Here is a 23,634-nt window from a genome sequence, read left to right as displayed (position 1 = left end):
GAGTTATGTGATAATCAAATGGCTTGCGAAACACCACTGTGCAAAGTGCAACTCTAGCTCCAACGCTCACCTATATGTAAGACAGAAACAGTTGACATCATGTGATAGATTCTGGTAGATGTTTCAGGTATGACCTGGTCCCTCTGCTGTTGCAGTTGCAGTTAAGACATGTAGCTGATATTAAGTAAAACAGCACGTATGTAGTAAAACTACATATAAGAATAGAGTTATTGTCTCAAAAGCTCTACCTCTGCTATAACATGGATTGATGAGTAATGCTGTTTTATATTTACTGTACCCATAAAGCTCTCATATTGTAATGCATTAGAGTATTTTAGTAGCAAGCAAAGAAAAAGACAAAAGTCCAAAAACGTATACGTCATATCAAGTTTATTTATATCACATTTAACACAATAATCGCCCCATTTTCTTTTCCGTTGAGCTTCCAGCTGTTACAAAATACGGTCGTGTTGCCAAGTGCAGCATCAGCGATCTTCCTGATGGTCCCGTGATAAGAAGCCCATTGCTTGTTGCATCTTTGTGTTCTTTGTTGTAGTGAACACTCCTTGTGTAAATTAAGAGTTACCAGGCACAGTCTGTATAAAAGGTCAAGAGTCTTATACCAGCAGAACTGCATTAATGCAGCCGTCGTTCTCTGGGTTATTTGTCACCTGGGCATATTTACCTGGGAAGTAAAAGAAACATTTCAGTTACAACATTATCATACACCACACTGATGTATTATATATAATAAATACAATGTTGCACTTTAAAATTTATCATAGGATGATTCTTGAGCACTTGTGTCTTGATTTTATTTCCAAATAGTGTTTCTACATCAATATCTCCCTGTGTTTATCAAGTCACTGTTTAACCCTCTAACCGGAAAATGGAAACTGAGTTTTATTGTTTACACAAATGTTACTGAATCAGCTCCAAATGTATGTGAAAGACACATTACTGAAGAGCGTGTAACTACACAGACCAATCGATTGATGAGTACTCACCCCAGATAACCTTTCCTCCTTGTGTAACCAAGCCCAGCTCGCTGACATTGACCTCTACCACTGTTCCTTTTGTGATGACTCCCAGTGAGGTGTAGAGGGGTGACGAGGGGTTCTTCTTCACTCCGAGGATGGGCAGGCAGAATGTGGCCTTAAGCTCGGGATGTGTGACGTGAGCCTTCTTAAAACGCAAACCCTAAAGAAGAATAAAGAGAGGGAGGTCATTAAGGAGTTCATTGATGTGAAACAAAATTCAACAATTCAGCTTCAACTTTAATCCTAAATGTACACAAAAAAATGTGCTGTGTATAAGAACATGACATTTAAAAGCAATCTTACCATGGGTCTGATGAAACGCTCATACTTTGGAGGTTTACGGGTGAAGCCGTCGCCGACGAAGCAAACTTTGGTGACCATTCTCTTCCAGGCTTTCTTTTGTCTCTTTCCAGTTTTGATGACTTTAAGCACTTCTGTCTCTCCCTGGGCACGCACCTTTGGCAGGGGCACCTCCCATTTGCCCTGCAGAACACATTACACACATTAGTGATTAGAAACCAATTAATGTTTTCCCCCAAACATCTATATCATTACTATAAAATTAACAAATGAAAAATGTTATAGATAAAGGGGCTGCAGATGATTAGATACTTACAGCCTTCTCTTTCCTCTTCTGTTTGATCATGTTGGAGAGGACCTTAGCCCGGGACTGTCCCTCTCTGTCCAGCAGGTAGGCTGGCACTGCTCCCTCTGGGGTCTTATCATCGTTCTTCTGCTTGGTCTTCCTCTGTTCATGCATTTTGATGCTGCAAAGATACAAGTCAGAATTGTTGGAGGCAATTCCCATAGTTTGTTTTTTTAAAAACAGCCAACATTTTCCCTCTGTTTATACTCACGTCTTCTTCATCTGGATCTTCTCTGCATGTCTCTGTTTGTGGTACAGTTTGGCCTTCAAACCGATCAACTTCCTGGCTTTGTGGGACCGCTCATGAACCTCACGGCTCTCCTTCTTCCTTTTCTTCTCATGGTGGTCCAGGCGGTAGCCATGCCGCTTACGGTGTAACTCAATGTGCTCGTTCTGGGGCTACAAAACAAAAAACACACATGCAATTTAATTCACCCCGATTGTGAAGTATAAAAACATCACACACCTACAGTTTCCAGGACCAAAATACAGTCTGCTTAAGAGTGAAAATTGACATCCAATCAGTCAAATAGAAGTCATTTTTGGTATTAAACATCTTTTATTTAACAAATCCATCTAGATTAATTCACTAATGTGCCAATGTGACAACACATTTCTTACTTATTATTTAATAATTTCAGTCACTTTTCAAACAAAAATGCCAAAAATTATTTGGTTCCAGCTTCTACGTTGAGAGGATTTTATACATTCCTGTGTTTGATTTTATTATAAATTCAAAGTTTTTGATTTTGGGATTAAAGATTGGACAGACAAGCTATCTGAAGGCGTCACTTTGGGGTAAAAGAAATCAAATATTGACAAATCAATCAATAACAGATAGTGCTAACTGCAACCCTGGAGAAATCCATCTGTTCATTATTGTTGTAGTGAAAAACAATTCCGCTCGGCTCTCACATGCCGACAGAGTGAATTTAAATTAATTAATTTAAGGCAAAACTTAGCGACCTATTATTATTCAATAGCTAAATGTCTAGGCACTGTAAATGGATCTACACTGGATGAAATGTAATGACCACCAGTGCCAAAGCTGCACTTTAAGGACTTGACGACGTAAGAAACTCAACTCCGATCAGACATTAAGAACTTAGCAAACCATGTGGATCGTATACAAATAAGCTAACTTTCAGGAAAACAAGAAAAAGAAAGTATAGGTTGTAGCTCATACACATATTATTTCAACTGCATCTCTTTCAGGGGTGACAAATGTTTTAAATGTGAATACTAAACACAACACCAGAGCGGAGCAGCGCTTCACCGAGCCACATGTCAACTACTGCTAATGCTAGCACAACATGCTAACCTGTTATACGACGTGATAAAAGTAAAAACAAACGATTTTAAAGGTTTGCCTTCTTACCATTTTGTGTGTAAGAAGTTAGGTGTTACAGTGAAGACGTCGCAGGTGGTAACAGTTGGTAAAGACGCACGATATTCGGTGTTTTTCACTCGGGGCTGGGGTCCTTTCGATGTTGTTTTCCCCGCAGCCGATACTTAAAGGAAGTGCGTCATCCGGAAGTAGCAGCTTGTCCGTTGGTTTAATTTGACCGACTTCGGCTTAACAGACGCTTAACGTGACACTGAAGCGTATTAAGGACAAAATACGCGATTTTATTTTATGTTAATCTAATAAATAATTGATGGATAATTTTATGAACTTGTATGAAACAATTTTACATTTGCTAACACTGACGGGGACATTTTTGTTTCGATGCCGGAAAACATAAGCCGGACACGCTTGTTTTCTAGGGACGTATTTTGGAGTTGCGCCTTATAAAAGCGTGACATTTAACAGCACAAATTATGTTGTTTTGTAGGACATTTTAATACTTTATTCCCGGATACCTTCAGTATTTACTCGCTGGCTGTAGCTATAAGTCTCCTTGTTTTCTTATCGTCATGTTGCCGCTATTACAAGTGGGCTGACATCTTTTGACAGCAATGTCGCTCCACAGTGGTTCCTCTGAAGCTCGGACTGGTCCTGAGTGTAAAGCTTGAATTATAAAAAACACATCGATGTAAGAGCCTTTCGGACATTTAGCAGGATGATTTGGGTAAGATATAACCAGCAAAACCAAGTGCTGTCAGTGATACTTTGTGTTGACTTCATAACATTGTCGCTTTCGTTCACAGGGAAGGTATTTGTTCACTGCTGGGCTCCAGTGCTGCAGATGTAGACTGAGCTGGCAGCTAAAAAGACATTACAACTTTCTTCCAGGTACGTTGTTTTCATAATTAGATGCATAGTTATCAATAAATACTAATGCACTTGATTTTATGTATTCTTGTATGTATTCTATTCTTGTAAAGTGTCTTTGAGAGTTTTTAAAAGCGCTGTACAAATAAAATGTATTATTATTATTATTATAATGCAATGCTTTAATTCGTTGATTAATTGATTCATCAAGTAAGTAAAGGATTCCAGTTTTGATAATCAGTCACTGGATGTAGTCAGCTATCATGTAAAAATGCCAGACATTTGCTGGTTTAAGTTTTACAGATGAAGTATCATCATACTTCATACACCCACACGCAGAAAGTCGTGATGTATTCGTAGTTAAGAGAGGAGATCCACCACGTCTTGTCCACTGGAAGGGCACCCTAGAGGACACGTTATCATGTTTTATCTACCATCCAAAAAGGGAACTTTCGCTGCATTTTTTTCCAACATGGGCGCACCAGCGTCCGTTTAGTAGTTGAGCTCCCGATCATATCACACGATCTTCATCAGCAGATGGATTTTCACAGTTCCCCCCATTTTTCTGAGCTCTTGCGAGAAGAACAACCTGAAGAATGTATCGGATCATACATACAAAGGATCTTGTGCTCATGAAGATCATATGATATGACTGAAAGCTTTTTTGCTTTTTTTCTGTTACAGATGATGTCAAGTCATTGCGGGCTGTGGTCAATCCTGATATATCCAAGTAAGTTATTCATCTCTGCAGTCTTTGCTCTTTAGATTCAGCTGCGTTCAAGGCTCTGCGTTAACTCCCACACTGTATCTGCAGGATCCGAAACATCGGCATTATGGCTCACATTGATGCGGGAAAGACAACAACCACAGAGAGGATGCTTTATTACTCTGGCTACACGAGAGCACTTGGAGGTGTGTAGGATGGCAAAAATAAGATGTGGATGTAGTTTACTGTTTATTACCTGTTTGTTCCTGTGTCTTTTAATTTATTTCTGTGACTCGGTTGCTTTCAGATGTGGACGATGGAGATACAGTCACAGATTTTATGGCTCAGGAGAGGGAGCGTGGCATCACCATACAGTCGGCAGCCGTTACGTTTGACTGGAAAAGTTATAGAATAAACCTTATAGACACCCCAGGTAGACATGACATCCTTGTGAGAAAATTATATTCCAATACTGAGAAGGAGCAGCCAGGCAAACATGACTCTATCTGCGTGTGATTACAGGACATGTTGACTTCACTCTCGAGGTAGAGCGGGCACTTCGTGTTCTTGATGGGGCAGTCGCCGTGTTTGACGCTTCTGCCGGTGTTGAGGTTCGTTCGCTGCTTTCAAACTGCTTCTCCTCTCATTTTAAAATGTCCTGTGTAGTGTTATATAACTGGTTTTACTCTTACCTTGAAAACAGGCTCAGACTTTGACTGTGTGGAGACAAGCCGAGAAGCATCATGTTCCCTGTGTTTGTTTCCTGAATAAGATGGATAAGCCTGCAGCAAAGTGAGTGACTGAACAGTCCAACCAGAGACAATTCTTTTTTTCTTATTATTTTTTAAAAATGAATCTGAAACTGTCTTTCATTTTTTTTTCTCTCAGCCTCAGTTTTTCCCTTGAGAGCATAAGACAGAAGTTGAAAGCCAACCCAGTCCTGCTGCAGGTAGGCCAGAAAAAAAATTGTGTATCTCTTGATGACGTGTAACAATTACATGCTATACAAGTCACAATTACTGATAACGCTGTTATTATAAGTGTACAAATAAGTGGTGTACATTACAGGTTGCAACAAACAGGGTTTTTAAAGGAACAGTTCGCACAAAAATGAAAATTCAGTCATTATCTACTCCCATGCCGATGGAAAGTTGGCATTTCTGGAGCTTCACAGCAAATGTTACATTTAAAAACAACTGGAAAAAAAAAAGAAAAAACTAAAATGGCTCCATACAGCTCGTCTGGTGTAGTCTCAATTCTCAAAGCTCTCGAAATATTTTGTGGGCATCACCCAACTTTTTATCAGGATGGGGGTGAGTAGATGATGAGAGATTTCTTTTTTTGAGTGAATTGCTCCTTTAATACGAAGCCAAATTACTCAAAATGTAGTTCCATTACTTAAAAAATTGTAATTAAACTATACAAAGAAAGTAAATCTGTCGCCGTGTCATTTAGTGTCATCTTCCTGTTTCATAGATTCCTGTCGGCAGTGGCAAAAGCTTCTCCGGTGTGGTCGACCTGTTAACCAACCAGAAGCTGATTTGGAAGCTCGGATCTTTGGGAGATGATGGACGAATGTTTGAAAGCAAACCTCTTGACCAGTCGGATGAGCCTGAAGTCCTGCAGGAGGTCAACGAGGCCCGGACGGCTTTAATCGAGCAGGTACACTTCTTAACATTTACTGCTGCGCTCACAATTAGTTACTTTTTCTCTGGTTAATATTTCTGTTCTCAATCACAGGTCGCTGATCTGGATGATGAGTTTGCTGAACTGCTGCTGACTGATTTTAGCGACAATTTCGATGCCGTCCCCTCCATCAGAGTAAGTGTTGTGTTGCATGGTGCCACATTAGAAGCCTATAAAGCAGCCTTGTTATTAGGGAATACAGAATGAATGGTGCTAATGTGTCCTCAGCTGCAGGAGGCTGTGCGACGGGTGACTCTGGCCCGTAAAGGCGTCCCCGTACTCTGTGGGAGCTCTCTGAAGAACAAAGGTGTTCAGCCTCTTTTAGATGCCATCTCCGCCTACCTGCCTGCCCCCAATGAACGACACCATGACCTGGTGTAAGTGATTTCTTTAACCTATAACTTAGAACAGGCTCTGGCAGTGAGTTAAAGGACAATTCCAGCATGATTGGAGTATTTTCCGTAGGTTTTGCATTCTAGTCCTGTTTCTTAGTTTGTTTGTTTTTTATCATATTATTTCCTAATTTCTTCTTTGTGCAATTTTTGTTTTCACAAAAGAAGTATTGAAACATCCACTGCTATTAAGGACTCCTGGCTGAGAGGATGGTGATAGGAGAAGACTCTTTAATTTATTTCTTTACTGTGGTGAGATTGATCTTAACCACAGAGAATGTCAGCTACTGTTTGAACATTTTATTACAGAGAAAAATACACAAATCAAAAAAACGCAGAGTGGAGATTTACACATGTCTTTCTTATTTGCACTCTTGTGTTTTTTAATATTCAAATGATATCTATAAACGTTTCTAGGCTGTTGGAGAACTTTATTACAATATTGTAAAATGTGATTGCCTGCTTCTAATCTGTACCAACTTGATTTGCGGTCTGTGGAGTAGTTTTCCTTGTCAAATGGAATTTAATGTGTCTCAAGTAGGGCTTAACGATGATGCAAAAAATAAAACATACATATGAGTCATGATTATACGCTCAATATGTCTCTATGTACATTTATGACCATAAGCTCTGTTAATCATCCTACAGGCGGTGGTACAAGGACGACTTGTGTGCTCTGGCCTTCAAGGTTCTCCATGACAAGCAGCGTGGTCCTCTGGTGTTTCTTCGGATTTACTCTGGTACTCTGAAACCACAATCTGCTGTCCACAACATCAACAGGAACAGCATGTACGTTGTTTCCATTACAGCTACGCAACCCACGATCAACCTCCAGTCAGTTTTTACCAAAATCATGTCAAAAGTTTAATTTTTTGTGTCACGTTGTGTGTAGTGAGAGGATGAGTAGGCTGCTAGTGCCGTTCGCTGATCAGCATGTTGAAATCCCCTCGATGACAGCGGGAAACATCGCTCTGACTGTGGGACTGAAGCAGGTACTGCATCATACATTCATAAATCACATTTCTTAATTTCTATTTGGAAGATTTTACGCTCAGTCAGGTCACTTATGTTTAACACTCTCATTAAAGACAGTCACAGGGGACACCATCGTTTCATCAAAGGCTTCAGCAGCAGCCGCAGCCCGCCGAGCCCAGAATGATGGCGGGGCAGGGAAGAAGCGTGGTGAGCATGCCAGCGTGATCCTCTCAGGGGTGGAGGTCCCTGATCCAGTCTTCTTCTGCACCATTGAACCGCCCACCATGGCCAAACAGGCTGGTCAGTGACTGTGATATTTCTTTTGCTGCATATGCTCCAGCAAGCTTGCCGTCACTAACACACTGTATTTCTTCCTGGTAGATCTTGAGAACGCACTCAACTGCCTCCAGAGAGAAGACCCCAGTCTTAAAGTCAGGGTTGACCCTGATTCTGGCCAGGTAATACCATCATGGGATTAGCAAGGACCTCCTTAGTCAGAGCATCTGCCACAATGAGTCAACTAACTGTCTTATCACCCTCCATCCTCAGACCATTTTGTGTGGGATGGGAGAGCTGCACATAGAGATCATCCACGATCGAATCAGAAGAGAGTATGGCATTGAGACTCACCTTGGACCACTACAGGTGGCCTACAGGGAGACTATTCTCCATGAGGTCTCTACGACAGGTACAAAAAAACACATTTTTTAATCTTTGTGGGGGAGAAACAATTCCTCCCAACGACACACTCTACTCGTCCCAATTTTTTGTTTATCTTATAATGTAGATACGCTGGACCGTACTGTTGGAGAGAGACGACATGTTGTGACAGTGGAGCTGACCGTCAGACCTGTGGACATCCTGTCTTCAAGTGGTTCATGTGAAGTAGATCTCACAGAGGAACTGGAGGGGCAGCTGTCACCAGAACTGAAAGAGGCGGTGGAGAACGGAGTACACAGCTCGTATCTTCAAGGTATCACTGAACTGAAACTAGTTTATTTTCTTGCAAAGCCATCCTGGGGCCTCATTTGTAAAATGTTCCTAGATTTATACTTGAATTTAGCCTTAAACACACAATATATAAATACTGCCACTAGGGGTTGCTGTAGCAAAACAAAACAAAAGACACTTGCCGGATGTCGTGTGGGCACGGCCGGGATCTGATTTTATTCTGCTTCCACCTTCAGGTCCCTTGCTAGGTTATCCTTTACTGGGTGTGTCCACGCTGATCCAAAGAGTCAACATCGAACCAGGAACGTCTGCTGCCATGGTGTCCGCCTGCGTGTCTCGCTGCATGTTTAAGGTAAAAACCATCACGGCTTCTTTTATCACAAACGTAAACATCAGGATTATCGATAGATAAACAGCAGTTCTGGTTCTTCGCACGCAGGCCATGAAGCAAGCAGGAAGTCAGGTGCTGGAGCCACTGATGTCACTGGAAGTGACTGTCGGGGAGGAGCACCTTAGCGCCGTGCTGGGGGATTTGGCTCAAAGGCGAGGGACCATCCAAGATATCCAGAGTCGTCATGACAACAAGGTGCTGCTTGCAAATGTGCCCCTGGCTGAGATGAGGGTGAGTGGACACACAATTCAAACATTTTGTCTGTAGCTTTCAGGGATGCACTGATTGGGAAATTCTGGGCAGATACGGATGTTTAAAATAACAATTTGGCAAAGAGATGTTCCAAGATATTCCCCCTTTATGTGCTAGGGAATCAAATAAATCATTAAGCCCTTCATTACACTAGCTGTTGGGAGTAAAATAATTCAAATTGATGAAACAACCTTCTTTTTCATAATCGTTTTGAAAAGTAACTGCTTGAAAGGCTTTTCTGCCTGCAATACAACCACCTACACAATGACCATTTTTCATTACAAGGCGAATATCTGCTTATGTTCATCGATATGTCTGTGCATCTGCAGTAGCTTTTAGGGTCACCCTCAGTTATTTATTATTCAAACCCATTTCTGTTAAAAGGGCTATTCCACCATCCTCCGAACGCTGACATCTGGCAACGCCACCTTCTCCCTGGAGCTGGACGCCTATGACGCCATGAACCCTCAGGACCAGAACATCCTCCTTAAAAGACTGTCTGGTCTGCTCTGATCTCAACCCTGTGCAGAAATGGGACAAACAGCCTTCTGGGACTTTACCAGGACTCACATTAAAGACTTGACTACTGACAAGTAGCCTGAATATATAATATTTATATATGAACACCTACTGCAGAAGAAAAATGGAAATATTGTACGATGTTCTCAAGTGGATGCAAAATAAATTTGCAGTATTTATACCCTTGTTTTGTTTTTTTTTAAGATGAAAAACACGACCAGCAACTAAAATGTAAACATTTTATTCACAATCAATATACAAACATTCATAGAAAAACAAGGTGTGCATTAATCAATCTCAAGATGTGGATGACATAAAATGTGATCAAGAGTTCTGTAGATTTAAAAAGGAAGGTCGCTGCAGTGACACCTCTATAAAGGCAAGTTTAGCAATTGAATTAGCAGTTTAAAAGCGTGGCGTAGTTGCTGTTGTATGGATTTGTTTCCCTTTCTTGCTCCCACGTCCAGCCTCAGTGTTTTCAGATCCCTCTGTACTCTCGGGGACAGTAGCTGGAGAACAGCGGCTCAGCTGGGATTCCACGCCTTAGATAGGAGGAAGATAGTCGGAGTATGTTTGTTAGATGATGAAGTAGTTGGAGACTGATGCAAAGAAAAGCCAACTCTGAAACTGCACTTCATATGTAGACTGCCTGCGATTCAACCAAAAATGAAAATTCAGTCATTTTCTAAAAAAGTGGATGCAGGAGCTCAACTGCGTGTGTAACTAACGTCTTTTCAAATACATCTGGGATCTCAGAGCTTCCAGAGACTTGATGATGAGCTGTATGAAGCCATTTTAGGCCTTTGTTCAGTTGTTTTTGAAACAAGTCCCCATCCACTTCGGTCATTTAGGAGAATGCTGCAACACTTCTTTGTTGTGAAGCTCCAGAAATGTTTTTTGGACAATTAAACTTGACTTTCCATCAGCATGAGGTTGACACTTCATAGTGTTCTTGATATCCAAGTTGTTTTCTCACCTGTATTTATGACTTGAGAACTGGTGGGAAAAAAGTTTGCCAGGATAATCTTCCTAAGTTCCTGTTCTCAAGTCAAAAATACAGGAGGGAAAACAATTTAAATAAAAAAATGTCCTCACTTGCCCCTCGGTTTCCGTTTATCTTCCCAACCCCCCCAAAAAAACCTAAGATTGAGGTTCGAACCGAACAGTGGATTTAGAGTATCGTTACCCCGCTACTAAAGAGGCTTCAGATACTTACTCCACCATACGACAGCGGTGCATAGACAGTCTGTTGAAGGCGTCGCTGATGTCCGTCACATCTTTGGCGCTCCACAGCCGCTCTGCCACAGCGCTGGCACGAGGCCTGAGGACGACCGAAGACAAGATAATAAGTCAGTGTTCTGTCATATGATGTGTCAAGGTTCACAATAAGTTCATGTGCTGATAAAGAGTTTATGAAGACATCACATGAGCCATACAGTACCAGAGTCTGGGTGTCAGGTTGGTGGCGTCCACGTACTCTCCCCACAAACAGGCTTCTCCACCAATCACAAGCTTCTTCTGTTCTTCAGTTCCTGTTTTTAAAATGTAATATTTGATGAGATCAGCCAAAGCAGCGTCCAGGGAATCTAAAACTTCCCCTGAACCAGAGTGATTAATGACAGAAAATGTTTGATTTGATTTACAATATTTTCCATATGTTCATTCAACAGGCTTACACGTATTTGCACAGGAGTGACAAACATCTTTATGACATTTATATCTGTGTTTAAGAGTCAATACAGCTAATAAAATCTGAATCAGGTCAACAACAGAGCAATAAAACAATCACCTGAGTGAGGCAAAGTTCCAACACCAGCATGTAAATAATGAAAAAGGAAATGCTGCATAAAAAGCAAATGACCAAATGATGTCGCAATGGGCAGGAAAAGAAAAAAAAAAAAAAAGCCTTGCCATGAAAATATATCAAGCAGACAAACCCTCGAAATCCTGTGGGTCGGCTTTGTAATGGCCGCGCCAGTCCTGGCCGTAGGAGATACGGTTCAGGTACCAGGGAGTGGACAGCAGGGTCTGGTACCCTGATGATGTAACATTTGCCATCTCATTCTGGTATTGCTGCTGGTTTCCTTTCCAGACGTGGATAAGTGTGTCTGGTTTCAGCTACACAGCACACACACATAAAAATATCAGTATCAGCATGATTTATATTTAAAAAAAAAGAGATGTGGAGTGGAACAAAGACGAAAATGTCTGAGCCTTCCGTTGTCGAGTCTTTTTAAAGAATCTTAACGTCTGCTTATATTCAATTAATCGATTAGTCGTCATGATGAAATTAATTGCCTACTATTCTGATAATGGTTTTAAAAATTCTCAAAGAAAAATCTTGGTTTACTACTAGAATATGTTTACATGCTTTAGTGCTCAAAAAACACATCATTTTTCTCATATAGTCCACTGCTGCAGCGCTGTATTTCCCCTCTGTCTGAAACACTTTTTTTTTAAGCTCCTGTCTCTTTAAAAGGCCCCCCTCCCGAATACCCAGTCTGCTCCGATTGGTCAGCTCACACATGCCTGACCCAGCACCTCTAACAACAACAACAACAGAGCAGTTGTGCTAGATTAAGTTTTATGTGCCAAACTAGTCGCTAGGCAGAAATTATGCGAAATATGTGACATGGTGACATAGTGTGATGTCACAAAGTCACTGAATTAAAGGCGGGACTACTGGCGAGGTGTTTCAGGGGCAGCGTTTTCTGTGGGAGGAAGGAGCTTTTTCATCATTTTATAGTTTTGGACAACTAATCGATTAATCGAGGAGAAAAAAAAAAAATGATGTATCGACAATTAGAAAAATTATTGTTGGCTGCAGCCAGAATGTTAATATTTTAGGGGAATGTTGGGAATTCAAAAAAGGTTCAGTCTTACTTTCGTCTTGGTCCGGTTTACTGAAGGACCAAACCTGACTTATTCTCCTCTGGCTGGTGGATTTGAACCCAGTTCACCCGAACAAGGTGTGGACCTTGCTGCCATGCCAGTTTGTTCACTCATTATTATTTTATCTGAGTATTTCGTTTATGGTTTCATTGCCCCAAATAAACCAGGATTGGTCCTCCACTGTGGTGAACTACATCAATCCGTGACACATTTAAAAAAAAAAAAAAATAAAAAAAAAAAAAATTCACCAACCACACGGCCTCATGTTGTCTGACTCCGTCACAACTGTGCAGTTTTCAAGCGTAAGCCTGTTGAACAAAATCCAGAATTTCTTTGCCTAAATCAAGGTTTCCCCCCCACCAAACGTACTGATTCGTCATAAGAAGCCATTTTTATGGAAAAACTAACCGTTGAAGTTGAGCGGCTCAACCTTGTAGTACTTCTGCCAGTCCTGTGCGTAGCTAATGTAATCTAGGTACCATGGGGCGGAGAGGATGGTGGTGTACCCTGCTGCTGTCACTTTGCCCATCTCCTCATTAGACCCGCCGCCGATCCACACATGAACTACCGTGTCTGGCTTTAGCTGGAATAGTTACAGACCACGCTGCTGTACTTAAGTCAGACACTACATGAGTGGTTGGTTTTGGAGGAGTAGTTTGACATTTTGGGAAATGTTGTTTATTCACTTTTTATCTGAGATGTAAATGAAAAGATTGGATACCAGTTTCACACCTGTATGCTAGTTATAAAGCTACCGTTAGAAACCAGTTAGCCTAGCTTAGCATAATGACTGGAAACAGGGGGAAACTGCTAGCCTGGCTCTGTCCTAGAGACAACAAAATCTGCCTGCCAGTGGAAGACACTTGTAGGTGCCTCCGCTTGTTGCCTGGCAATCTTTCAGTGACAAAACTAGGCTAGCTAGCTAGCTAGCTGCACTAACACTCCCAATTAAAACCATAAAATGTAATTTGGATAAAATAAACATATAACAAGTCAAATGCAGACATTTACAGGAACTGGTAGGAAAATTATAGTGCTTTAAGACAGAGCCAGGCTAGCTGTTTATCTTGTTTCCAGACTCTACGCTAAGCTAAGCTTTTACCAAAAGTCATGTATGGTAGAGTCACCATCGCTTCCTTTGCGCTTCTTTGTCGCTCAAATACTGGAAACAGCTGTCAACATGTTGTTGAAGCGCTCTGACCGATAAAATGCAAGACAACCTCTCTTTGGCATCCATGTTGTGCCCACACTGTGACATGAACACACCGAAGTTGGAAGATCATTTACAGACTTAGTTGTTACCACCTACTGTTGATCTGTTTGGTTGAAGTCAAATGGATGGTTCGTTCAATCATTATGAAGTGCCTGCCCTTTTTCCAAACCGTTTCCAAAGAGAATTTCCCAGATGGTTCTGTGTAACAAACCATCTGGCACGTCAGGTAAACCGGATGCTGGTGATAGCTTCATATTTAGCGCTCAGACATGAGAGTGGTATCAGTCTTTTCATCTGACATTTGACAAGAAAGCAAATAATCTCATTTCCCAAAATATCAAACTACTCCTTTAATAACACAGATTGAAAACAATAAAACATGTTCAGCACAAATGACCGATAAACTGTGATAAATTACATATAAAATGCGTATGCATATGAAAGACCTACATTCCTATCTTTAACATGGAAATAACTTTATTGATATGCTGCAGAATTACACACAATTTCTCTTTAGTTACCTTAACACCATTGTCAAAGACCTCCTGCCAGATCATGTAGCCCTTCTTGGTAGTGGTGACGATTTCCAAGAGTCTACCAGACAAAAAAAAAAAAAAAAAAAAATTAAAATGGTTCCCTTTTGTACAAAGAATAGAGAACAACCAGCCTTCAGTATGAAATGGGCAACACACTTTTGGATATAGAATGATTCCAGCTTTCTGTAGTCATCTCCAAAGCCTTGCTGTTCCATGAACTTCTGAATGTCCGGGTTGGACTTCCTGCAAAGGTAAAAAAACAGCAGTCAATATTTGCCGTCTGATCTTTGATGCTGAGAAGATTTGTTGGTTACTCACCAGCAGCTAAAGTCCACCTCATCACCTCCCAAGTGCACGTAGGCATCAGGGAACACGGTGCTGATCTCCCCGAAGAACAGCTTCATGAAGTCGTACGTGGTGTTCAGGATGGGGTTCACCGGTCCGAAGGTGCCAGAGGGTTTGGAGCCAGAGTAACAGGGCGTGAGCAGATCCATCTGGCCTGAGAGGAAAAGAGGTCGATTAGATGTGTTTTTATCTATTAGTTTAAATTCACTAAAATCAACAGAAGATGAAGAAACCAGTAAAGTTAGCGTGCTAACCAGCTTAACAGCAGTTAGCGGTTACTCTGCCGCTGCCCCCTGTTGGTTTTGAGCACAAATTTGACAGGTAGCCAATTCCCTAATATTACACCTTTAATATCTTTATTAATAAAGGACGATCTGGCAGAGCATTTTTAAAAACATGCAACTCGATATAATTCAGAGTCAGCTAATACAACCGCTAGATGCAAGGTTAACTGAGCTAACTAGCCAACAACATCTTACATATTGCACCTTTAAAATAGAAAATATTTTTTTTAAATGGTAGCGATTCAAAAAAAGAAAGATTCTCTCCTCAACGCTTACAAAACTCACCTTTGCCCCAAGACTGTGTGTGTCCTGGAGTGTCAAACTCCGGGATGACACGAATGCCTCTCAGACGGGCCCACTCAATCACCATCTTCACGTCAGCGGGTGTGTACACATGTGTGTACGGGTGGTAAGCTCCCTGTGAACAGGAGAAAAATAATGAACAAGCTCCTCTGGTGTCTTTACCTGGTTTTCATTTTTTTAACATATTTTTGAAGTGACATTTTAACTCCAATAAACCAGTGTCACTGACCTGCCGGCTGAGCTGTGGGAACGTTCGGCTCAAGTAAGGGAAGGATGGGTCATCCACGATGTGCCAGTGGAAAACATTAATTTTGTTCATCGCCATTGTCTCCTGCATGAATAAACAAAGAGAAAAAGTATTTAAATAGTAAATAAAAATCAAAAATGAGAGAAACAAAATAATTAGAGCCTTGTACTGACGCACCAGATTAGCGAGGATGACTTTGACGGGCAGGAAATGACGAGAGGTGTCCAGTAAGATGCCTCTGTGGGAAAATCTGGGGAAGTCGCTGATCCGTGTTGAATTGATGCTTTTCTGAAAAGGTAGAAAGTTAAAAAATCAGTCTGACCCATTCGACAAAATCATTCCGAATAGAAATTCAGAAATAAAAATCGTACAGATCTTCACTTACACTTCCATATTCATCCTCATACACCAACTGGCTGAACGTTTCCAGACCTACAAACAAGGTTTACTAGGTCATCAGGAGTTTTTAAATGATACCATATCATAAAGTGGGTCACTGTCACTTGATAACACACCGTAGATATGTGAGCAAAGTTCCACAGTAACAAACACACACTGTAGTCTTATTTTGCATGGAGTGCCGCCAAGTTTGCAAGTCTAATGAAATGCTGAGTCAGTTGAAGGCTCATATTTCTCTCTCACAGCTGCCGATTATTTTTCTGTCAGTCGACTAATCGATTAGTCAACTCATTACTGCAGCACTAAATCACTACAAAGCGAGAAGAAGAAGAAGCTGAGACATAGCTGAGAGGATGGATACTACTCTGATGTCAGTCTATTCAATATGAAGCTACACCCAGGAGTCATTAGCTTAGCATAAAACTGGACAAAGAAAAAGTAAAAAACAAAAAAGGGAAGTAAACTAACCATCTCCAGGCTGTAGCTAGCATAAGAGTGGGACAGATTTTCTAATCTAACCCTCAGCAAGTAAATAAATAAAGTAATTAATTCTTCATTTGCATCTTATGTCTGATGACTTTCTACTTTTCTCTGTTCTTGTATCATTGTAAATTGAACATCTTTGGTTTCTTTACCAACAAAACAAGCATTTACAGACATGATCACAGGCTCTGAGTTATTATAATGTTTAAAACTATGACTACAGATTAATTGATAATGTAAACAATTGTTAGTTGCGGCACAGAAACAAAAAACAATCATACCATGCAGGGCTCCCCAGACAGTCGGTGCTTTCAGGACCGCAAACGGCTGATCCACTGACAGCTCATCTGTGGACACAAACAGTGATGCATTGCACGTGCACGGTCAGTGTTGGCAGGTGGTTATTATGTTGCTAAAGTCAGGGTCTTAAACACTCAAGGGGCGCTGTATTAAGTGTGTTAATCCCAGCATCTACCATAAAGGTAAGCTCTTATTCCACTGGTAAGTAAGACGAGTATACCCCCTCTCAACAATCAGAGAGATGCTCAATATTATCAACGTATTCAGGTCATTTATGAAGAAAAAGCACCAATACAACAATGTAAAAACAGTCAGTTACATGTGAAGGTACAGACGTATTTCAAAGGCTTATGCATATATAAACCTATTTGGTATAATTTACATCAAACCATATGAGAAGTTTAGAAGGGAAAATGTGTCTTTGGTGAAACTGCTGTATCGAAAGTGATCACAAGACAAAAATGTTGTGAACATCTGGTTTAATCTTTAACTATACACTGTATTTAATGAGCCCATCATATGATTTTGTGATGTAATGCATCTTAATTTGAAAGGCAATGACTATAACCGTCATATTAATGTGGTAGGGAACGTACAGTATCTCCTTTTGAAATGTAGTCGAGTACAAGTACGAAGTAAAGTACTTGAGTTTACTTTAATTATTAATTCAGAATATTTGAAACAGTTTTAATACTCATTGTTGTTCTTGACCCAAGCCTTGTTGTATTTTTCAAGGTATTGCATCAAAGTTATAAATGTCCGGGTCGTAACAATTCTCCCTTAAAAAGGGAACATTATTTGAAATAGAGAAGGATGTATATTATGATTAATCATCGGTGGCCAGCAGACAACAATATGCAGCTTTCATTTCTGCAGAAGAATAATCAGATTAGAGATACTGCAAGATAAAAGTTGTAGTTAAATGTCACTGAAGTTGTCTAATCTTTAACTGTGCATCTTATTTTATAAACTCATATGTTTTGTCTGCGATGTAACTAAAGCTGTTAAATAAATCTCGTGGAGTAGAAGTATAAAGTACAGTACTTGAGTTTAATTTGTACCACTGTGTGTATGTTGTTAAGTAAAATGGCTTTTGTTTTGGGTAGTACAGTCAAATAGTGTTGTCAAAAATATCGATATATGAGGTAAATTAACTGGGTTTGTTCTTAACACAAACCTTGTTATATCCATCTTTTCATAAAACTCTAACAGCTCTCAATGTTATGTCAATTCCCCCCTGTGGTATCCAAAATACCACTGAACACTGACATCTTTCAAGGTGTATTGTGAAATTTCAGTACTGTGACAACGCTGCCTTAAACAGACAAGACATCTGAGACAGAGAAGGACGTGTATTATGATTAATCATCGGTGGCCAGCAGATAACAATATGCGACTGTCATTTCTGCAGAGGCGTCGTTGAGAATTATCAGATCATTCAGTCAAGTAAAAGCAGCGATACTGCAGGATAAAAGCTGAACGTGAATGTCAGTTAAGTTAATACTTTATCAGCTGGGATGTTTCATCTTAACTCGTGCATCTTATTTTATAAAGTCATCATGTGTTTTGTCTGTAAAGTAACTAAAGCTGTTAAATAAATGTGGAGTGAGGGGGAACAACATGTCCCTCTGAGATGGAGCAGAGTAGAAGTGTAAAGTAACATATAATCAGTACATTTACTCAACTCTGTGCTTAAGTACAATTTTGAGGTACTTGTACTTTACTTGAGTAATTCCACTTTCTGCTACTTTATACTTCCACTCCACTAAATTTTGGCAGTTACTTTGCAGATTACATGATGTATCAGCGCCAAAGCAGCACATTTTTAAAGTAATTTATTACTTTCATCAGCTTAAATAAAACACTGATTCTGATATTCAGAAAAATCTGATGCCTGGTATCCAGTATATACATATACACATACGTAACTTAATGTGTAATTAACTTTTACCTGTACTTTTGATACTTAAATACATTTAATATCAGAGACTTTAAGACTTTTACTCAAGTACTATTCATATGGGTGACTTTCATGTTTCACTTTTACCAAAGTAATGTTTTAACACGATATCTTTATTGTTTCTTAAGTATGAATTGTGTACTTTTTACCCTACTGTAAAAATAGCTGTGTTGTATGAAGTACACAAAAGTAAAAGGTACCATGTTAAAATATTACTTTAAAGTCACCCATATGAATACTATGCAAGTAAAAGTCTTAAAAGTACTTTTGACACTTAAATACTTTTAATAGGTTATACAAGTAAACGTAAATTATACATATATTTACACATATGCATATATACTGTGGGTCGATCGATGATCAGCCTGGTCAATTATCAGATCTGATATTTAGCATTTTTCCAATTATTGGAATTTTTTAAATTGGCTGGTCGATAAAATAAGTCATTTAAACATGCACTCAGCATGTAATCTTAAAAGTAACAAGTAACTAAAGTTATTAAATTAATGTCGTGAGTAAGAAGTACAATATTTGCCTCTAAAATGTAGTAGAGTGGAAGTGAAAGTACAAGGAAATGGAAAGTACCTGTCTTTACAGTTACAAGTATGACTTTATGTTACTTTACAACTCTGCATAAAAATAGAAATACTCAACTACTAGTACAACAAGTATTAGAGTAAATGTCACCCCCCAGCACTGCGCATGTGCACCAGAATGAACACAGATATGAAGTGATATCAAAGAGGAAGACACTCACATGACTCGTCAGAGGTCACACTGGGGTACCCGTCACAATCAGAGTCAGGTGATGTGATCCACACCTGCAGCTCCGGCAGCTCAGTGGGGCCGGTTCGCCTGCCTTTGTTCAGCTGCTGCCTTTTAGCGCTGCCAAACATGTATTCATAATACCTGTGGAGACACACACACACTTGTTTTGTGGTGCCGTGACAGGTCCCTGAACGCAGCACGGCGCTGTGTTTTCCCCCACAAAGAGAAACTGAAAACAAATCAAAGCTGGTGAAATAAAGCTTCTTACCTCCTGTAGGCGTCCTGCAGGAGGCTGCAGCTCGGACCGGCGGACGACTGCTTGGCGTCAACAATTTTGAAGCTGGAGCTCATCAGCTTGAATGAAACATCTGTGATCTGCACTTTCTGCGGCAGAGGCCACAGGGAGCCGTGGCTGGAGGGCTCGAAAACGAGATCATGGTCCTCCACCTCCACCTCGTATTCATCGATGTAGTTGTGCTTCAGCCCCCGGCAAAAGCCCAGGATCAGCAACAGCACCGTCAACTTTACAGTAGTGATCATGTTGACTGAGGGAAGTGGAGTCACAAGACCTGAAATTCAGGCAGCAGCATTATGTAGACCGAGCTGGGCGGGGCTTGTAATGCGGAAGTTAGTTTGTGCAACGATTTAAAGGGGACGCAGCGCTTATTTATGTTGAATGAAATACGTGCGAAAAGCAAATAAATACAAATAAATATATGTTTCTATCACCCAACGTTTCTATGATGTACAAACTGTGTTGGAAGAAGTACTGAGTACTCATCCAACCACTATAGGAAGACATTTTAGCATTGAATTTCAGTCAATGGGTCAAATGACCAGGAAGCTATTGAAAAATGAAAATGCACGTCATAAAAGGAAATAGACAAAAATAAAAAACTCCACTAAAAATAGAAACTCCACTAAAATTTAATAAAAACAAATGTGTCTCATTCTACCTGTATAACAAGACATTTTGATATTGACTTTGAGTCAATGAGTCAAATGACCTGGAAAAACTGGCCCATGTATTCATTCCACTAAAATCCAATTAAAACAGGTGTGTCTCATTCAACCAGTAAAGGAAGACATTTCTGCATTGAATTTGAGTAAATGGGTCAAATGACCTAGCAGCTATTGAAAAAAATGGCCGATATTCTCATAGGAAATGGTGACATGTGTCTTAAATATTCTCATAGAAAATGGTGATTTGTGTCTAAAATATTCACAAAGAATAGAAGCCCATGAGCTCAGTTGGTAGGGTGGATGTCCCACGTAGAGAGGTTTGGTTCTTGCTGCAGCGGCCCCTGCTTCAAGTGCTACCTGAGTCCCTTTGCTGTATGGGTATTCTGAACTTAACCAATTGCTTATTTTGTACTGGATCGGGTTTAAGTTTGTCCTGAACATCCAAGAGACGTTGGAAAAAATTGGCCAATGTTACCCTAACCCTAGCCCCAACCCCATAACCCTAACCCTAACCCTAAGCCCAGCCTTAAGGCAGTCTTGTGAAACATTGTCCCTTTTCACTAAAATATTCACCAAAAATACAAATTCCACCGGAATCCGATGGGAACTGCTGTCCCTCGTTCAGCGAGTAGAGGATCACATTCGTGACGAATTTCGAGTCAATCGGTCAAAAGACGACCGTAACCCTAACCCTAGCTCCATAACCCTAACCCTAACCCTAACCCTAATGCCAGCCTTAAGGCAGTCTCATGAAACATTGTCTCTTTTCACTAAAATATTCACCAAAAATACAAATTTCACCGGAATCCGATGGGGACTGCTGTGTCTCGTTCAGCCAGTATAGGAGCACATTTGGGAGCAATTTTGAGTCAATCAGTCCAAAGACCTGGAAGCTATTGAAAAAATGGGCCACTTTTTTCTTTAAAATATTCACCAAAAATACAAATTTCACCGGAATCCGATGGGGACTGCTGTGTCTCATTCAGCGAGTAGAGGACCACATTCGTGACGAATTTCGAGTCAATCGGTCAAAAGACGACCGTAACCCTAACCCTAGCTCCATAAACCTAACCCTAACCCTAATGCCAGCATTAAGGCAGTCTCATGAAACATTGTCTCTTTTCACTAAAATATTCACCAAAAATACAAATTTCACCGGAATCCGATGGGGACTGTTGTGTCTCGTTCAGCCAGTATAGGAGCACATTTGGGAGCGATTTCGAGTCAATCGGTCCAAAGACCTGGAAGCTATTGAAAAAATGGGCCACTTTTTTCTCTAAAATATTCACCAAAAATACAAATTTCACCGGAATCCGATGGGGACTGCTGTGTCTCGTTCAGCCAGTATAGGAGCACATTTGGGAGCGATTTCGAGTCAATCGGTCCAAAGACCTGGAAGCTATTGAAAAAATGGGCAACTTTTTTCTTTAAAATATTCACCAAAAATACAAATTTCACCGGAATCCGATGGGGACTGCTGTGTCTCATTCAGCGAGTAGAGGACCACATTCGTGACGAATTTCGAGTCAATCGGTCAAAAGACGACGGTAACCCTAACCCTAGCTCCATAACCCTAACCCTAACCCTAACCCTAATGCCAGCCTTAAGGCAGTCTCATGAAACATTGTCTCTTTTCACTAAAATATTCACCAAAAATACAAATTTCACCGGAATCCAATGGGGACTGCTGTGTCTCGTTCAGCCAGTATAGGAGCACATTTGGGAGCGATTTCGAGTCAATCGGTCCAAAGACCTGGAAGCTATTGAAAAAATGGGCCACTTTTTTCTCTAAAATATTCACCAAAAATACAAATTTCACCGGAATCCGATGGGGACTGCTGTGTCTCGTTCAGCCAGTATAGGAGCACATTTGGGAGCGACTTCGAGTCAATCGGTCCAAAGACCTGGAAGCTATTGAAAAAATGGGCCACTTTTTTCTTTAAAATATTCACCAAAAATACAAATTTCACCGGAATCCGATGGGGACTGCTGTGTCTCATTCAGCGAGTAGAGGACCACATTCGTGACGAATTTCGAGTCAATCGGTCAAAAGACGACCGTAACCCTAACCCTAGCTCCATAACCCTAACCCTAACCCTAACCCTAATGCCAGCCTTAAGGCAGTCTCATGAAACATTGTCTCTTTTCACTAAAATATTCACCAAAAATACAAATTTCACCGGAATCCGATGGGGACTGCTGTGTCTCGTTCAGCCAGTATAGGAGCACATTTGGGAGCGATTTCGAGTCAATCGGTCCAAAGACCTGGAAGCTATTGAAAAAATGGGCCACTTTTTTCTTTAAAATATTCACCAAAAATACAAATTTCACCGGAATCCGATGGGGACTGCTGTGTCTCGTTCAGCCAGTATAGGAGCACATTTGGGAGCGATTTCGAGTCAATCGGTCCAAAGACCTGGAAGCTATTGAAAAAATGGGCCACTTTTTTCTTTAAAATATTCACCAAAAATACAAATTTCACCGGAATCCGATGGGGACTGCTGTGTCTCATTCAGCGAGTAGAGTACCACATTCGTGACGAATTTCGAGTCAATCGGTCAAAAGACGACCGTAACCCTAACCCTAGCTCCATAACCCTAACCCTAACCCTAACCCTAACCCTAATGCCAGCCTTAAGGCAGTCTCATGAAACATTGTCTCTTTTCACTAAAATATTCACCAAAAATACAAATTTCACCGGAATCCGATGGGGACTGCTGTGTCTCGTTCAGCCAGTATAGGAGCACATGTGGGAGCGATTTCGAGTCAATCGGTCCAAAGACCTGGAAGCTATTGAAAAAATGGGCCACTTTTTTCTCTAAAATATTCACCAAAAATACAAATTTCACCGGAATCCGATGGGGACTGCTGTGTCTCGTTCAGCCAGTATAGGAGCACATTTGGGAGCGATTTCGAGTCAATCGGTCCAAAGACCTGGAAGCTATTGAAAAAATGGGCAACTTTTTTCTTTAAAATATTCACCAAAAATACAAATTTCACCGGAATCCGATGGGGACTGCTGTGTCTCATTCAGCGAGTAGAGGACCACATTCGTGACGAATTTCGAGTCAATCGGTCAAAAGACGACCGTAACCCTAACCCTAGCTCCATAACCCTAACCCTAACCCTAACCCTAACCCTAATGCCAGCCTTAAGGCAGTCTCATGA

The 23,634-nt window shown here is 40.6% G+C and overlaps 3 protein-coding genes across 4 annotated transcripts; 1 reads left to right on the top strand and 2 right to left on the bottom strand.

The window, feature by feature from the left end:
- Positions 1 to 373: 373 nt before the first annotated feature.
- Positions 374 to 3,204, bottom strand: nsa2 (NSA2 ribosome biogenesis homolog (S. cerevisiae)). Its single transcript, XM_073477919.1, has 6 exons — positions 3,065 to 3,204; positions 1,898 to 2,085; positions 1,657 to 1,807; positions 1,344 to 1,523; positions 1,008 to 1,200; positions 374 to 685 (listed from the first exon to the last, which is right to left on the bottom strand). The coding sequence occupies exons 1-6, from the start codon at positions 3,065 to 3,067 to the stop codon at positions 618 to 620; spliced, it is 783 nt and encodes a 260-aa protein (XP_073334020.1). The 5' UTR covers positions 3,068 to 3,204; the 3' UTR covers positions 374 to 617.
- Positions 3,205 to 3,488: 284 nt separating this feature from the next.
- gfm2 (GTP dependent ribosome recycling factor mitochondrial 2) lies at positions 3,489 to 9,954 on the top strand. The gene is made up of 20 exons (XM_073478705.1): positions 3,489 to 3,758; positions 3,838 to 3,922; positions 4,586 to 4,631; positions 4,716 to 4,813; positions 4,915 to 5,040; positions 5,130 to 5,218; positions 5,311 to 5,399; positions 5,496 to 5,556; positions 6,084 to 6,269; positions 6,348 to 6,428; positions 6,522 to 6,670; positions 7,334 to 7,474; positions 7,578 to 7,677; positions 7,774 to 7,960; positions 8,042 to 8,118; positions 8,210 to 8,348; positions 8,448 to 8,633; positions 8,848 to 8,963; positions 9,051 to 9,233; positions 9,639 to 9,954. The coding sequence occupies exons 1-20, from the start codon at positions 3,750 to 3,752 to the stop codon at positions 9,765 to 9,767; spliced, it is 2,277 nt and encodes a 758-aa protein (XP_073334806.1). The 5' UTR covers positions 3,489 to 3,749; the 3' UTR covers positions 9,768 to 9,954.
- A 44-nt stretch (positions 9,955 to 9,998) lies between these two features.
- On the bottom strand, positions 9,999 to 20,070 carry hexb (hexosaminidase B (beta polypeptide)). Of its 2 annotated transcripts, none has more exons than XM_073477914.1 (14): positions 19,772 to 20,070; positions 19,493 to 19,644; positions 16,757 to 16,822; positions 15,979 to 16,025; positions 15,771 to 15,881; positions 15,576 to 15,677; positions 15,329 to 15,461; positions 14,733 to 14,913; positions 14,571 to 14,657; positions 14,400 to 14,472; positions 11,711 to 11,891; positions 11,215 to 11,305; positions 10,990 to 11,094; positions 9,999 to 10,315 (listed from the first exon to the last, which is right to left on the bottom strand). In XM_073477914.1, exons 1-14 carry the CDS (start codon positions 20,041 to 20,043, stop codon positions 10,252 to 10,254), a joined length of 1,665 nt encoding a protein of 554 aa, XP_073334015.1. In that variant the 5' UTR covers positions 20,044 to 20,070; the 3' UTR covers positions 9,999 to 10,251. The 2 variants fall into 2 exon arrangements, with proteins under 2 accessions (XP_073334015.1, XP_073334016.1); XM_073477915.1 differs by lacking the exon at positions 11,711 to 11,891 and adding an exon at positions 13,074 to 13,248 and having other exon boundaries at positions 19,772 to 20,068.
- Positions 20,071 to 23,634: the final 3,564 nt, after the last annotated feature.

The sequence above is a fragment of the Pagrus major genome, chromosome 12 (assembly GCF_040436345.1).
Source record: "Pagrus major chromosome 12, Pma_NU_1.0".
Lineage (NCBI taxonomy): Eukaryota > Metazoa > Chordata > Actinopteri > Spariformes > Sparidae > Pagrus > Pagrus major.
The sequence above is the reverse complement of the archived record's forward strand: the minus strand, read 5'-3'. Positions and strand labels throughout refer to the sequence as shown.